Source organism: Coccomyxa subellipsoidea (genome assembly GCF_000258705.1).
Source record: "Coccomyxa subellipsoidea C-169, whole genome shotgun sequence".
NCBI classification, from domain to species: domain Eukaryota; kingdom Viridiplantae; phylum Chlorophyta; class Trebouxiophyceae; family Coccomyxaceae; genus Coccomyxa; species Coccomyxa subellipsoidea.
This window is the reverse complement of record NW_005178031.1, coordinates 299,001-315,665: the sequence shown is the minus strand read 5'-3', so window position 1 is coordinate 315,665 and position 16,665 is coordinate 299,001. Positions and strand designations below refer to the sequence as shown.

Below are 16,665 nucleotides of genomic sequence, written 5' to 3'. Positions count from 1 at the left end.
AGCTGCAGTTTGGCATGGTGCAGCTTCATGCACCTAGGTCTTGCCAGGGAGAGAGGTGGCACACTGATATTTAGCGCCACCTGTTTGGTCTCTTGTCATGGGAGCTCAACAACTTTCTGTTCAGGTCAACCGGGAGAGGTTGCTGTTTGTTCTGACATCATGGCTCGTTTCAAGATTGTCTTTTAAGCGATAGCTCATGCGAAAGGTCCCATCAGATGAAGGCAGGCTAGCACTCTCTTGGAGAAAAGCATGATCATGAGGAAGAATAAGGTTGAAAGCGATATATTTACAGGAGCAAGTAATTTACAGTTGGTAGCACTGTAAACTGGCTTTAGTAACATCACTCTGGCGAGAAGTTGAATGGCTGCATGTGCAGGCAATTGACACTGAGCATCCAGTGTCTGAGAAATCATGACAAACTTAGCAATCACACAAACAACCGCGTCCCCACCTCTACAAAACTACAAATACCAATTCAAGCCCAATGTAATACTATGTTAGTGCCAACTCCTATACACTGTCGCAATCACTAGCACACACCCAGAATTTACTTCGTGATCATATTCAAGTGGGAAAATTGGCAGAGAGCATGTGCAGCACATGCAAGGAGTCACATATAGCAATACCGTAATGACAAAGGTACTACCATGATGACACTATGGATGAGTGTACAAGGAACTCTCAGGAGTCCTTTCGAAGGTCTTTGAGCTAAAAATCACCCCTGCAACAGCCCCCTGCCAACCGACCCCTGATGAAATAAAATCAAGCTGTATGAAACAAGTGCCCATTGGCCACACATCTCCTCAGAGGAGTGCACATAAGACTTCCTTAGAACACGCCATCCCCCTTTCAGCTCACCCAATACACGGTTTAAGTGTCTAGTCATTTGTTGTCTCAGTCTGTTGATGCACAAGGAATGCAGACCATAACTGAAAAATATCACCTGGCAAACAACAAATAGTCTCATTGGAAGAAGCTTTGGAGCTGCTGCCCTACAAATTTACCCATCTGACGGCTTTTTCTGCACTCATGTCTTTTTGCATGGCATGGCGTTGCAAAGCCAGCTTCATATGGGTTTGGGACAAAGTAGGCCAACAGGCCCTGAAGTCAACCATGATCACACACCCACGACCAAAAATCACACTCCCATTCCTTTCAGAATACTTCCTTGGCAGGAAGTAGTCCTTTCACTCCCTTATCCACACCCAAGGCATGCGTCAAGCTCTGTGTCAAGGGTGACAAATGACTGGTGCAATTAGCCGGCACGCTACACATGCCTTGATGAAACTGCACCCTCCCAATCAACTTCATATCTGGTGCGTCACGCTTCTGCAGCTGGTGCCAGGCGCATCTAATCTCAGAACCAGATTCAAAGTTGATTTGCGGGTAGCATCAGTGCAACATCATTCCTCTTTTGCGCGCCACATCGTTTCTTTTCATGCTAGAATGCCTTGATTCCAGCAATCATTGCCATCATCCTGCTGACATCAGCACCTGCTGACTAGATGCAGGTGCTGACATGGAGTGGATGTGCGCCAGATCAGGCGCGGTCGCCATTGGGGGCGGGTCTGCAGCAGCGATGTCATTGTCGCTCAGACTCGGGACCGGTCTGCAGAGGGGTTGCCACCAGCTGGCTGACTAATGGTTCCAGCCGGTTGGCAATTATGCGCATGCCGACCGCGCTGGGGTGCATGCTGTCCGGCATCAGCATCTCCTTGATTTCAAACTTGTTCTTGTCGAGGCTCTCCGACAGGAACGCCTGCGAATAGCACATCACCATGAGTCCCAAGTTTCCAGTGAAGATAGGCATACATGCAACGTATTTTGAGGGATGACTATTGATAAAACCTTCTATTCTTACAAACATCTAATATGTTGGCAGGTCACCTGCCAAGGCCCCCAAAAACATCATGACAGGAGATTGTAATGACTTAACATGACATGAAATCCTTGTTGTCTGAAAGAAACCACTACCCGACCTCACATGGCATGGCAGCAGGGGCTGGGAGGCCCAGTGGATGTCTAATTGCACTTTTTGTGAAGCCTGCATGGCGGGTGGAAATGTGGCAAACCTGGCCAGCATCGATGTAGTGCAGGTGATCCTTCCTGGACTGCGCTAGGCTCCGCAGCGCCTCATTGGCTGTGTCAATTGCCCCTGAGCAGCGATTGGGCCACACCTCTCCCTGCCCCCAAAACAACCCTACCGTCAGTCAATACAAAGAATGGCAATTTTGGGGACCTCCGTCAAATTTGGAACGTGCTCCTGCTCTCTACGCTACTCTTCTGCACTCTAATTTCTGGTCAAGTGCATGATGCAGTGTTGGGAAATACAGTAAAGCAGGCATTTGGGCCTGCTCGAAAGAATATGCTCATTTGACTTGCTTGTTTCACTGCAGGATCAGCATGCAGCAATTGCTGTTGCTCATTTCAAGTCAAACTGGCAAGAGATGACCTTGATGCTATTGGGCGTCCATATGACTGGTGGAGGAAGTGCAAGAACCGAGAAGACTGGAGAGCAATAATTCAGGTGTTGCTTGACGTGCCTAGTCCATGAGGACTGAAAAAAGGTTGTAATAATAATAATAATAATAATACTGGCAAGGCCTACAGGAAGCAAGCTGCAAGACAGCAGAAGTCCTGCAGGAATGCAGGGCAATGGGCATGTCAAATTCGCACCTTTGGGAGAATTGCCATGATTACAAGGTGGGTGGCTGGCAATCGGATGTGCAGGTCTGTGAGCATGTCCTCAATTCCTGAAGCCACCTTGGCCCCCAGCTCGTTTGTGCACTCCCCCACAATGTCTGCACCACACAAGAGCTTTGTCTGTGCATGATCTACCACGAAAGTTCTGAGCAAACTGCAACAATTGCCATCACACTGGCCATGCACGTCATACTGATAGCAAAACATGATCTTTAGGGCTCCTCATTCAAAATAACCATAATCCACACATAATAGCATTGAGAGGTTGCTGCAAGGCACCTAGCCCTGAGGGCTGGAATAAGCATGTGAAAATACATCAAATACAGGAATTGGCTTTCGCCTCAGCAGGACCATATAGCGAATTATTGCAAGGGCGCACCATTTGTGCCCACATGGAGGACAAGCACTTTTGGGTGGTGCTGTCTGTCTGTGGGCAGCTCCCCATGCTGCAATCGCCAGCTCAGATGCTCCACCCCATCACCTAATCACCATCAGTAAAAATTTACAAGAGGTTATAGTGGTGAGTTTTCACTAGATGCATTTCCTCGAACCTCAGCATGCATTCAATAGCAAATAGCTGGTGGCTCTGAGAATCTACTTCAAGTGCACATCGCAGTAAGCAGGCATGCACCTCCAGGGGATCCTCATCATAGTAAGGAGGATACTAAACATAACATTAGTATCCCCTGTGATAATACCACTCAGGGGTTTTGGGATATCAAGGGAAGGGGAAACGCACTGGCTATGCCCATGCTGTGCGCGGTGTAGGGCTTGCGCCCAAAAAACTCGTCCCACACCTTCCTAACATCGTGAAATGGACCCCAAGGTGCCCCCAAGAACGTCCCCCTGCAAAACAGCATTTCACCTGTCGACCTCAGCATTTACAGCACTGCACGCCATGATGGCATCTTTGCATGTGCATCCTGTATGTAAGCCACTACAAAGCAAGCTTGACCTCTTGACCATGAAGGCATTTGAGGGCAGTGACGGGGATGCAGAGACATGCCTGGCACTTTATCTCTTCACTCAGCTGTGTGCTGAGCAGAAGGCAGCTGATAGGACAGGCAGAGATGCAAAGACGGACCCTGGCGTGTCATAGAGGCACTTACTTATTCTATCACCACAATAAGCAGGGATGACTCACCGCCACTCCTCGACAATGCTGTCCCCATAAAACAACACATCCCATCCTCCCCGGTCTTCGGCGCCTGTCACTTCCTTCAGGTATCGCTGGTGAACCTGAAGCCAACTGTCCTCCACACTGCAGCAGAACACACACACACACACGTCAGTCGCCCTCTTTTTATCGAGCAGTAGCAACCTCCTACTGTCTCTGCTCGTCCGATGAGAGCCCCATTTTGTGCAGTCTGTGCTGTGTGGAGCCACACTGCAGAAATTCTGGTAGATGTGCCGAGAGAACACAGTTTAAACCGCTGGAGTACTGATTCTGAGGCAAAGTGCAGGAAGAGGCACCTGTTGTGGCGCGAGCGGCGGTTGATGTGTCGCCCGGCACCGTGCGAGTGCTCGGCTGGCTTCTTTGCAGCTTCCACCACCGTCGACGCCGTCTTTCGCGAGAACCATGGCGGCAGCGCATCGGCTTCCCGGCCCGCCGGCTGCTCCTTCCCGGCAGCTGCCGCTGCTGCCGGCACTCGATCAGGAGCAGCCGCCTGACTAGGCTCCTCGGCGTCTGCGGCCGATGTTCCCTCCGCCTCGCCGTCCCCGGCCGGGCCGTCCCGGCTGCGCGCGGCTTCCGCCAGCTTCTCCGCTACCTTCTTGAGGCGGTTCGACTTGCGCGCCGCGTCGTCGGCCGCCGGCGACCCCGCTGAGTCATACTCCGCCTCCTTCTCTCCATCGTCCCCCGCCTTTTCCAAGCCATGGCCCTCGGCGTAAACATCGCCGCTCCTCATGGCGGCTGCCAGTGCCATCACCTCTGCATCTGACTCCAGCAGGGCATGCGCGAATCCAAGTCCCTCGCCGTGGATCCCCAGTCGATTGATGCCTCCTCCAAGCACCATGTGCTTGAACCCCCGTTGTGCTGAGCCCTCACCAGCCTCCCCTGCTGCCTCTACCTCAGCTAGGCGCCTGGGCTGCAGTCGAAATCGGCTGCCCTGCTCCCAAACTAGCTGCACAGATCCGCTGCTGTGTAGCAACCTCGAGCCAATGGCTCCATGCGAGACTAGGGCGAGGGCTGTGCACACCACCCAGGGGAGCAACCCGGCGTGCCACGCCCGGACCTTGCTCCCGCCCATTTAAAGCGCTGCCTCCATGCTGCTGAAATCACAGTATCTCAAAGAGCATGATGCTGCAGGCTCCTCAGCACCTGCAGTGCCGTACAAATGGGTGAGCTTCCTTGCAATCCCATCGTGCCGCCCGTTAGTTCGGCGGAGAGTGGGGGCGCATTTCCTCTGATTCGTCACTCGCTATGACAAGTGCTGGGGGTCGTTCTTATGCTTGTCAAAGATGCCGTCAAAACTCTGTATCTTGGAGTAGCGTTCCGGTGCTCGGCACCTCGGCTAGAACACAGGTCACTTCGTGGGATTGAATTATCAGAATGTCCTATTTCGCACTGCACAGAAGGATGCAAATATTTAGACCTACTCAAGCGATCGCCTGCTCCAAGCTTAGTTCTAGTGTGGAACGTGCGCATGCCTAGCGTTCCGGAACACGCAGGAGCTGGTCGACGCCGACTCGCAATAGACTCAGCAAAACAGTAGGCAAGGCCACTTCACAGGCTGTTATTGCTACTCCAGAGCATTGGCGTGTGCAGCACCTGGGTCGGTTTCCAAAGAAGAATTCTGGGTGGTCGCCGGTGGTCTCCGTCTGTTTCGCAGGTGTGCCCTAAGTCGTTTGTTCCGCTTGGCAGATACTGGATCGTACTGTCTTCGATCAATCAATACCAGCAAAGATTGCTTCTTGGGTGTACAGTTTGAGTAAACCCGTCGATGTCAGGGCAATCAGTTGCTCAAGCGGCCTGCGGTGACCAACGGACTTCGCCGAAAACAAATTTTCGTCACGATCCTATTCTGGCTTCAGCACTCAAACTGGTGTAGACATCTTGTGCAAGCAGCAAGCGGGGGACGTGCTTCGGTGAGGGCAACCGAACATCCTCTGTCTTGCTATAGTAGTACATCCCGGGCGTTGCATGGCTGATCTACGTGGGAGCAAAATGCTGCCACTTTTGGATGTGCATGGCACGGTCTCTGGTGGGAAGATACTGTACCATGTGGGGCCTAGTCGTGATACCGAAACTCTTTTGCCTGCATCACAGACAAGGAACTAATTTTGCGGCTTGATCTCGATGTCGACCTTACGGAAATAATGGTATGAGTATGACTTGCTGACACAGCTTTCCTTCAGAGTCGAAGGTTGCACAGTGAATGCCCAGTTTGTTCCTCTTGAAATCTCATTATCGTGGGAGTTTTCCCGAAAATGGACTTCGGAGTGGGCAAATTGAGGAAAATTTTGGCTTCTTATAGTGCGTGATGGCCAAACTCCTTGGGTGTTCTGACGATTATACCCTGGACAAAAAGAGCGACCGAATGAGTATGCAGATTAGCATGATCCATAAGTTATTCTACGACGGGCTGAGGCGTCCGTCCACTTTGTGTATGGGTGGATGTTAAGTGATGTCAACCACATTTGGGCTCACAAAACTGTCCTGTTCGTAGGGACGCCTGTTCAGGAGATCAGCTTGTGGACATTGCTAGCCATAATCCACCCAGCCTTAGGGGTTGCATCAGCTGCCTCTGACAAAGAGTCTGCACCCAGCAGAAATGAACTCTGAAAACGAGAGCATCCGCGCCAACCCGGCAGCTGCCAGCCCAGAGAGACCCAGATGGAAGTCTGGCAGCGCTGCTCTCCAAGGTGGCGCCAATGCATCCCCGGGGCGCCGCCGACAGGGGAAGCAGGAAGCACTGCGCAGCACAGCACAGCCCCCGCTGCCATCACTAGACTCCTCGCCATCTCCCCCAGCTGTCTACCTTCGCCAAAGCAAGAAGCTTGGAGTCTCAGAAGAGCCACAGCAGAGCCAACATGGCCCAGAGACTTTGCAGGGAGAGCACCTGCTCGATGACAGCACAGCAGACAGCCCGGGGACGCCAGAGCAGCTGGATGCAGCACAGCTCGGCAGCGCCTTGCTCTCCGCCTGGGCGGACAGCGCAGCCTTGCAGCATGCGCCAGGGGCAGACGGGGCAGAAGAGGACGCCTTGCCAGAAGTGCATGACTCAGCGCATGCTGACCCCGCGCCTGACTTGGCTCAGTCCCCCCAGCCGCCTGTCTTCGCAGCGTCCCCTCCGTCGCTGCATGACACACCGGATGGGGCGCTTGTCGCTGGCGCAACCACCCCGGACCCCCCGGACGACGCCACGCTGCGCGGCAGCTTCGCGTCTGTGACCACCGGAGAGGAGCCCTTCCCAAAGGTCTATTCTGCATCCTTGATGGTCGCGTCATGCCTGACATGTGGAGTTGTGCCTTCAATTGCCTGGGAGGCTGTGCGCTTATTTACTGAAGGTAGCAGCATGTGCAGTTCCATGCTGGATGCTGGATGCTTTATGTTTTAGAATTTGGCTGGCTATGGGGCTTCAGCTGGGCGTACAGTGGGCGTTGCAGGGGCTGACAGCACAGTCGCCGAGTTTGAAGAGCGCCGCCGGCAGTGCTGACGTGGCGGCCGCTGAGCTGGCGGCTGCTGAGCTGGCGGATGTGGCGTTGATGTGGCAGACAGTGGAGCTTGAGAGCCGGGCGTACGGCCGCCGCCGGGCCAGGACGTCCGTCTCATCACTGCGCTCCTCTGGTGATTCATCTCACGTCAAGGAATTCCATTGACACTCTGGAAGTTATTTCAGGCTCCATATGACTTTGGTCTCCGTATTCAGTGATGTCCACGTAAGAGCTTTCCAACTGCGTCTCTTTTTCCATGCTTGAATTGAATCAGAAAGGTTGTGAATGTCCCGCCAGGTGCCCTGGAGGCTCTACTGGAGGACGTAAAGTGGCAGAGGGAGGCCGCTGACGACCAGCTTGCCAGCGCAAGGTGCTTATAGCCAAAATTTAATCTGGGCAACCATGCAAATATATCGCCCTTTGTTTTGCAATGTTTACATCCCTGCCCTTCTGATGTGCCTTTGTCTTTGTACTCAAGCTGCTTTCACACTTGTGCTTCATCCTTTTGTTGAAAGGTGGGCATGAGATCAGGGCAGGCACCTGTGCTGTGGGCTCACAATCCTGGCTACTGAGGGCTTCTGTGATGGGCAGGCGGGAGAAGGCGGCAGCGGATGAGCTGGTGCAGCATGCGGGCTTTGAGGGGTTCCAGATCGAGCGGGGGATGCTGGATCGGCTGCAGTCCGCGCTGACCTCCGCCGCTGCCGCCAACTCCGACAAGGAGCAGTGCGCATCCAACCCCTGCACACATTTAGTTTTCTCTGAACCCTTGAATCCGCAATGACTCTTCCGGATCCCGGCATCTAGATGAGCCCTAGATCCTGCTACAATTGACAGGGATGCAGAACAAGTGAGCAGGGGTTTACTGCTGTTCCCCCTAGGTTACTTCTACATACTGGAAAATGACATGAGGACAGATATGCAGGGAGAAAAGCCTGCCTTGCTATTGGCAACCAGCAACGGTCAAGTGTTGTGAGATGCGATGGGCTGGAAAAATGCCCACGAGCAGGACGCTGAGATTGATTTATTTTGCATCCGTCGGGTGCTGAGTGCTCGTTCCAAGGGGGTCGCTGATGCTGATGTTGCTGTGGCAGGCTTGGGGATGAGCTGGAGGCGGCCTTCCACAGGATTGCTGCCGTGGAGAACCACCGGCTTCGGCTGGAGCAGCAGCTGCAGGTAAGGTCTCTCAAGCATGACAGGACACCCTCCGAAATGCACCTGTCTTTAAGGAGCAAAATGTCTGAACCTATTGCAGGTGAGATGCTGGTTGCATATGCGCCATGCTGGCCCTTGTCAGCCTGAGGACGAAGTATTAGCCCGCAGGCTCTACAGTGCTATCCATAACAAGATGCTGTAATTTGCTGTAGTAGGTAACCCAACCTAGAGGTCATCTGGCTACCAAAGGCCACGGAGTTACATTCACAACACAGCGAACATCCAAGTAGTCGAATCCTTGGTTTTCAGGGGGTTAATATTGTTGGCCTGCAGCTTGTCTGCAGACGACCTTGCCTCTGGCAGGGAAAGCGTGAAATATCAATATTAATGATATTATTGTTGCCAGGCGGAGGCAAGACTGCGCGAAGCGACGGAGCGCGCTTTGGACGCTGCGCGATACGAGGTTGAAGCGCTCAGCGCCAAGGCGAAGCGTGCGGCCAAGCAGCGGCGGCGGCTGCTGACGCGCATGGAGGGAATCTCCGAGGCGGTCCAGTCACCCCTCATTACCCACGGTGCGCTCATGCACCCTCCTCTCTTAATGAATGCATGTGGAGCACATTAGGTCTAGTATTAAGTGCTGCCAACAGTTTGTGTCCGCTCATATGTGTCAAGGTGCAGGGCCAAAGCTGCACTTGCAATGCAGTAGCGGGCATTGCTCAATATCACAGTTGTGCTTCGTATATCCCTGGTGCTGAATACCTTGACTTACCTCTTTTTTTGCAGTGTTATGTATTTGGCTGAAGTATAACTTATGTGATTGTGCAAACCACAGGGCAGAGCCTGCGGGCGAGCTTGGGCGCCTGGCCGGGCAGTGCAGCCGCCGCTGACTCAGCCACTGACTCACTAGCTGCGGCCAATCCCGGGCACATGTCTACCCGGCGGCGGCTGGAGCCTGATCAAGCAACAAGCGCCACCGAATCACCGGGGCTTCAACCATCAGCAACAGAGATGGACGAGCTGTTTGGGGCTTTGCCGCTTCCAGCTACAGGGAGCCCAATCAGCGCCGACTGGGCGATTAGGAGCAGGGAAGATTCGGCGCTGGCCACTCCTAGCCGGACACAGGGCGCAGGTACTGCGCATGCATACCCCATTTTGTGCAAAGCTAAGAGTCCAGCTCTTGTATCTGGTCTTGTGGGAAGAAATATGGTGATGCCGCACAAAGGGCATAATAAACCCTGTGATTTGAAGTACTATTATAATAATACTAATATATATTTTATCAGAATTTTTGGGGGGCCGTTGATCAGCAGCACTTCTACATCTAAATACAGCGCATGTGCTGTGACGACCAGTACACATGCTCGTGCTGTTAGAGACATCATCACTTTACCCCGGGAGGATTTTATATGCGAGCTGAGGTGGCGCTGATGTGGCAGGGTTGGGCAGCTTCCACACCCCTGCCTCCTGGATGAGGACACCGTCGCAGACTGGCCCCGGCAGCGCCCCCCGCTCCACCGACGAGCGGCGACAGCGCGCGCGCGAGGCTCAGGCCGAAGCACTCGCGGTCGAGTACGACCGGGCGGCCGATTCAGGCTACGAAGAGGTGCGTCCTGCTGCTATCAGAAGATAGTCCTGGTAAGATAGCCCCGTGACAGAGTCATAATAAGGGCTGCTTTCTTGTCATACTCTATGCATTGCTTTAAGCAAGACAGCAGCCAGCGAGTGAGGACAGTGTGACATGGCTGCTTTCTTGGTCGTTGCAGAGAGAGAGGGCACCTTGTTGGCTGCATGTGATCAGGTTTCAGGGGGTGGTTTTGCTACAAAAAAATCGTTTATTCAATGCCCCTGAGATATGCCCCAATGGCAACACCGCAGGAGACGGACTCGGGCCTGACGCCATCGCGGCTGATGCTGCGGCTGCGCGAAGCGCGCGCGGCTGCGGCTGGGGCCGCGTCGGGAGCGCGGCGCGCGCGGGCCGGGGCGGCCGCCGCCGAGGCCCGGGCCGCGGCCGCGGAGGCGGCCGAGGCGCGGCTGAGCGCTGCTCTGAAGGCTGCGCAGCAGCGGTCGAATGCGCGAGATGAGCACGCACGGCGGCTGCAGGCGCAGCTCGGGCAGGCGCAGCTGCGACTGGTGCGTACCCAATTTGGCGTTTCTTTGAATTACACTGCCTGACATTGCCTGACATCCTGATGTGGCTCATTTGCATGGCAGTGTCAGCTGCTGATAATGATGATAGAGAGATTTCATCAAATTGATGTGAAGGCCTTCCAATGACTTGTAGCATAAGCAAGTGATTGCTCTTTCTCCAGAGCCCGAATTCCTACTTTGTTGACATCCTGAACAGGGCGTATTGTTCACTTGCAATCTGAGGAATACTTCCGTATTGCTTATCGGTGTGGTTTTTTTGAGTGCATTGTGCCGGTGACTGCAGGCGCAGTTGCGGATGCAGTGTGACAGCACCACCAAGAGCTTGTCTGGGCGCTCACAGGCACTAAAGACAGCAACGGCAGAGCTCAAAGACTGGGAGGCCAAGGCATCGGATCTTCAGAAACAGGTAGGAGCCTTGCATTGCGCATTATACAGATACCTACCTCCCAGCAGTGTACTGCCCAAGTTCATGTCCTGCCGAGGCAATTCACGAGCGTAGAACAGCAAATATGAAGTTAATGGGTTCGAGAAGCACAATGAGTTATATGTCTATAGATAAGTCATACTTGGAAGGAGCTGCATTCGCTGACTTGGTTTATTGGAGGCTCCCACAGTGGTTAATCGGGTCTACCTGGGTTCAAGAAAATTTCTGATCAATGAAGCTGGCGGATCCCCTCTTTTAAGTAGATGCTCTCAAAATTTCCTGTCAGGTCCTGGTGCAAGGTTCATTAGAGCAAGCTATCGACCTGTCAGTGGGTGTCAAATAGTGAGCATGCATTGTATCTGATGAAAAGCTTGCGTCTGATCCAGGTGGAGGATGCCGGGGCGGCGGCCGAGCGCGTTGCGGCGGACGCGGCGGCTGCTCAGGAGCGGTGCAGCGAGCTGGAGCACGCGGCTGTGGGACGCGAGGCGGCGGTGCAGGACGCGGCGGTGCAGGTGCAGGAGGCGCGGGCTGCCCAGGCGGCCCGGGCCGGGCAGGCGCAGCACGCCCTCGAACAGGTGCGCAATCCAACTCAACACAGGGGCACGGCGGCCGTGCGACAGCCGTTTAGCAGTATAGCAGTGCGAAAGGCCCACTTCATACAGTGTCTAGACAAATGATGGATGCAAGCATACATGGCTTGGCTCCTGCAGAAGGTATATGCTAGTAGGGGCTTACATTCACAGCCCCTTTTTTCCTCTGTTCAGAAGTGCGTGCATCTCTTTGATTGCGTTCAAATGAGGCATTCAAAGTGTTGAGTATCATGCAAGTACCTTGTGTGCGGGTGCAGTTCGAGCAAACACTGGTGGAGAAGACCCAGGCAGAGGCGGCACTGCGCAGCGAGCTGCAGCAGTCAACCCAGGCCCAAGCAGCGCTGCAGGCAAACCTGCGCCAGCACGAAGAGACGGTCTCCGCTCTGCGCAGCGACCTCCAGGAGCAAGGAGCTCGAAAGGAAGAGCTGGAGAGGGAACTGCAGGAATTACAAGCGGCGGAGGGCACGCTGCGAACGGAGGCGGCTGAGCTGGCAGAGAGGGAACGCCTCCTGCGTGCAGACCTGCTCTCCCTGAAGGCTGACAGGGAGGCGCGCATCGCCAGGCTGGAGGCTGAGGTGGCGGAGCTCAAGTCCCACACCGAGGAGCTGGAGAGCGCTTCGGCAGATCTGATGGATCTGCGAGCTGCGTTCAAGGATCGGGAGGCCACAATAGAGCAGCTGTCGGCCGACCTCGAAGCGGCGAGGGGTGCCGGTGCGGGACAGGAGGGAACAGAGGCGGCTGACCGAGAAGCTGCGGAGGAAGCTGCCGAGCAGCTGCGCAATGAGGTGGCGCAGCTGCGCGCGGCGCTGGACACGGCCGAGCGGCCCCGGGAGGAGCGCTCGGTTGAGGACGCCGAGAACCGCCTCGCAGATGTCCAGGTATGTGTCCAGTCAATCAAGTGATTGGGTGCTGCCATGCTGAAGCCAAGGATTACAACCAATACCTCTCCAGGCAAATTCCCTTAGTGCAGCATCCAATTGTTCTTCCCTTCTACCGGTAAGGCCGCTGCTGAATCTTTTCAGGATTTTGTTTGTGGTCTTCATCCTATGTAAAGCATGATTCTAAAGGTCGTCTGCTGTTCCTGGCCTGGAAGGGGGCGTGGTGAGTGGTGCAGAGGGAACGCTGCAGCCATTGCATCCTGCGGAGGCTGACAGAAGCTGCTTGTATTTGGCGCAGATCGAGCTAATGGCGGCGCAGTACGACACGCGCACGGCGGCGGAGGCTCTGACGTCAGCGCAGGAGCGCGTCAGCGACCTGACCTGGCACCTGGACGACTCGCATAGCCGCATCGCTGAGCTGGAGGCCAGCTGCTCGGAAGCTGCCGCCGCCCGGGAAGCTGCCGAGCAGCGCGCCAGCGACCTGGAAGACCAGGTGTTTCCCTTCATTCACGAGTGAATGCCATATGTGTCATCCTTGCGGCATTGCCCCTGACATGGGGGCAAGAGGGGATGTACAGGTCGGGGTCATCACGTTATGTGAGCTGTCCCTAATATCAACATGCTGGGCAAGTCCCTCCTCAAAGACACTTAGTTCTTCCCTTGGGAAGTACTTAAATGTGTATGTTCTCTGTGCACTGCAGGCGACCAAAGCGCAGGCGCGCGCGCAGTCGCTGGCGGCAAAGTTGAAGGCGCACCGGCGCAGCAGCGGGGAGTCCGCGCTCCTGCTGCAGGTGGAGACGCTCCAAGAAGACAAGCGCTCTGCTGAGGCTCATGCCGAGGGGCTGCGTACGGTGCGCTGTTCCCTCCTCAGCAACATCGGATTGTGTTTTTGCTTTTGCAACTTAAATGGAATGCGGGCTCAACCGATGTGCACAATTCAGATTATAATCTATGGCCTGGCTCCCAGGCATTTGGGACTTTCTTGCAGGTACACCAGGGCCGAGTCTTGCCTTAGTACCACTTGTCAGACTGTCACAGCATTCTCAAAGACCGCACTATGTTCTTATGCTTCAGATTCCTTTGAATTGCAAGTATAGTATTGTGATCACCTAATTTAGGGACATTTATGCGCAGAAGCTGGCCACGGCTCGGAGGGAGGCAGCGGTGCGAGAGGCTGAGCTGGCGGAGCAGGCAGCTGCCCACCGGGCGGAAGCTGAAGCCGCCGCGCAGCTAGTTGCCGCCATGCGTCCCAAGGGCGACAACGTTCTCGCCACGCTCTGGACCGAGGTACGCTCCCTTCATCAATTGGCGTTGTCAACTTCCTTGAGTTCCTGGGTTGATCCCACCACTGTTATCACAATTTGCTTTGGTAGGCTATTCCACTCTGGAAGTATCCCTGATTTGCACATCCTTAAAAGTAATTTGCCCCACATATGGGTCGAGTAGTATCCTAGGATCCAGGGGAATACAAGTATGTTGCCAGCCGGCCAGCAGCTCTCAAGGGTGTGTACATTTGGCTGCTCTGCTGCTATGCAGCAAGGAGTTGCCGGAAAGTTTGCACCGTTAAAAGTTGATTTCAGTTACAGAAAAAGGGGATGTGTTCGTTGCAGCTGATGGAGGCACATGCGCGAGCAGCCAAGGCGCAGCTGCTGCGGCCGCATGGCTCCAGCGTGGCTGGGCCCTCAGACACCGCTGACGATGAAGGTGCGGGGGAAGAGCTCTCTTCATACGTTTTGATAGACAGGCAACAGATACATGGCTTTCTGGGCAAACCTGTAGTATTCTCCCTACATGGCTCTTTGCTACCTTGTACCCACAGCACATCACCACAGATACCCTGTCCCAAACTGCGATGGCAATAGACTGGCCCGCATACCACAAAAAGCCAAGATTCCTCCTCTTGCCATGCTGGTATCCAATTATTCATTCTCAGAAAACTCGTCTGCCTTGAAAGGGTTTTCATCACCGCGCACACCATGCACCCACCGCAGCGCAAGCTGCCACCACTTTTATGACTTAGCGTGAAGCAACATCAAAGACTCTTTCAGGGCACCTGTATGGGTGCTGCAATGGATCTGTTGTTCTGCTTGTCATGAAATTCATTGCAGATTTTTGAGTGAGTGCCCACCCGCTCACCACCTGCAATCATAGAATTATCTTAGTATTGATCGAGGGTACAGAAAGGTTGCGGTGGTTGCCCAAGTGTGACGTTGTCGTGCTTGGCGCAGGCGTGCATCAGAGGCTGCACGAGGTGTGGGCACAGCTGGACGCCGCGCGAAACGAAGCCGACGATCGCAAGCGAGAGCTGGCAATCACGCAGGTTCGCTTCCATCCTTCACATGCACAATATTTGGAGCTGTCCTGCAGTGCTGTAAATTTCAAGAGAAGAACAGCATTGATGTCTTGTTGCGCAAGGACCCTCTCATGGTGCAGGCGCAGCTGGCCGCGACGACTCCAAAGGCGGGGAGTCCAGGAGGGTCTCCCGATCGCCTCGATGCAGGTTCTACGGATTGCGCAGAAAATGGTGGCCGATCAGAGGGCAGCGGTCGCCATCACAGCTCGCCGCCGGAGTCGCCCGACGCGGCACCCGCTCAGGGCAGCTTCCACATGGATGAATCACCCATCCGTGGCCTGCTCACCGACGGCGCCCGCGCAGCCGCGCGCCGCGCTGAGCGCCTGACCGCCGCAGCCGCTGCCCGGGAGGCGGCCGCCTCCGCGGCCGCGCCGGTTGCCGTGGCAGAGATTGCTGCCGCCGCAGCCGCCTCCGGCAAGACCGTCGGCCGGCGCTCTGGCGGCTGGACGCCCCGTGGCAGCGGCAGCGCCGCCGGCCGCGGCCCCGGCCCGTCCGGCCCGGCCGCCGCCGGAAAGAAAGACAGCTTCGCGCAGCCGACGTCTTCGGCTTCGTCATCGTCGTCCTCTAGCAGCGGCAGTGACCGGTCGCTCGGCCGTGAGCTTGAGCGGTTTGTGTGCGGCGGCGCGCCGGAGCAGCCGCAAGCCGTCGAGCAGACGTCACCGGCCGGCCCGGCGCTGTCAGAGGGCAGCGCATCAAGCCCCGCCGATCCCCAAGAAGAAGCGCAGCTGGCCGGCTCCGGCGCGCTGATGGACGTGGTCTACGACCTGCAGGGCGGCTGCTGCGCGTCGGCCGCTGACATCAGCGATGACTTCTCCGTTGCCAGCAATGCCGGCTCCTCGAGCGCACCTGCCCACGGCTGGGCAGCCGTCACCTCAGCCGCAGCCCGTCACGGAGCCACACCTGCCGCCCAAGGGATCCCCACATCGGCAAGATTGCCCTCTGCAAGCAGATGGGTGAGGGCCAGCGAAGCCGCGAGCCTTCCAAGATCTGCCGGCTGGTCAGCTGCACAGCTCTGGTGCAGCCTCGGCTTGCGGTCGGCATCTGTGGGGGTGTCTGCTCTGGGAGGAGTGGTGTGTGTTGGGCTGCTTTTGGCTGCACGCCGCCGCCATGCAATCATGGCAGCAATCCGGTACCTACTAGGAATCTTCAGGCTGTACAGCGCTACCCTGCGGCAGCTGCGCTGAATGCCGGTGTTGGTGTGGCACTGCTGCTGTAAAGCGTTATCAGGACCCTGCCTTGTGGAGGATGATGAAGCAGCAGTCTGGGGACTCTAAATTAAATCTAAGTTAGGTCAGAGTCCCCTGCAGCAAGCGCAGTCAGCTTCAGCAAAGAACGTCATCAGCCTTGGGTTTTCTTTTCTTGACTGAGGGCTCCATGTGGGACTGACTCTGTCTCGGCACAACTGAAGGTAAAATAGAGCAAGCCTCATTCACCTAAAGACAGGTGCATCAGCCACTTGAGGTCAGGTACTGCATTTATGGCACAAATAAAAGATGACGTGCATTTGGAACCACTTGAACGGATGCCACAACGCGTGGTGCTACAATGTAGAAATATGAAGTCACACGGTGTAGCTTGTGTTAAGCCACGTGGTGTAGCATGATGATGGTGTACGTATACGGTCATCGCGGGCTTAAACAGCATCATGTGAACGCAATGTGCATAGTAACAGATGAGTTGGCAGATGACTGTTCTACAGTGCTTTCAACAATGTACTTAGAGAAATTGCATTAATTTCAATTTTCGTGTGCCACCATGGGT

The 16,665-nt window shown here is 55.2% G+C and overlaps 2 protein-coding genes across 2 annotated transcripts; one reads left to right on the top strand and one right to left on the bottom strand.

Moving 5' to 3' along the window:
- Positions 1 to 1,582: 1,582 nt before the first annotated feature.
- On the bottom strand, positions 1,583 to 4,952 carry COCSUDRAFT_56581 (SGNH hydrolase; the record flags this gene model as incomplete). Its single annotated transcript, XM_005645849.1, has 7 exons — positions 1,583 to 1,759; positions 2,073 to 2,183; positions 2,677 to 2,801; positions 3,083 to 3,184; positions 3,443 to 3,549; positions 3,848 to 3,964; positions 4,177 to 4,952. The coding sequence occupies 7 exons, from the start codon at positions 4,950 to 4,952 to the stop codon at positions 1,583 to 1,585; spliced, it is 1,515 nt and encodes a 504-aa protein (XP_005645906.1).
- Positions 4,953 to 5,799: 847 nt separating this feature from the next.
- COCSUDRAFT_48077 (hypothetical protein) lies at positions 5,800 to 16,088 on the top strand (the record flags this gene model as incomplete). The annotated part of the gene is made up of 19 exons (XM_005645848.1): positions 5,800 to 6,024; positions 6,372 to 7,121; positions 7,312 to 7,492; positions 7,657 to 7,729; positions 7,951 to 8,082; positions 8,451 to 8,532; positions 8,918 to 9,083; positions 9,344 to 9,640; positions 9,948 to 10,114; positions 10,387 to 10,641; positions 10,943 to 11,065; positions 11,470 to 11,658; positions 11,931 to 12,551; positions 12,850 to 13,044; positions 13,253 to 13,402; positions 13,686 to 13,838; positions 14,162 to 14,255; positions 14,780 to 14,871; positions 14,985 to 16,088. The coding sequence occupies exons 2-19, from the start codon at positions 6,477 to 6,479 to the stop codon at positions 16,086 to 16,088; spliced, it is 4,719 nt and encodes a 1,572-aa protein (XP_005645905.1). The 5' UTR covers positions 5,800 to 6,024; positions 6,372 to 6,476.
- Between the last annotated feature and the right edge of the window lie 577 nt (positions 16,089 to 16,665).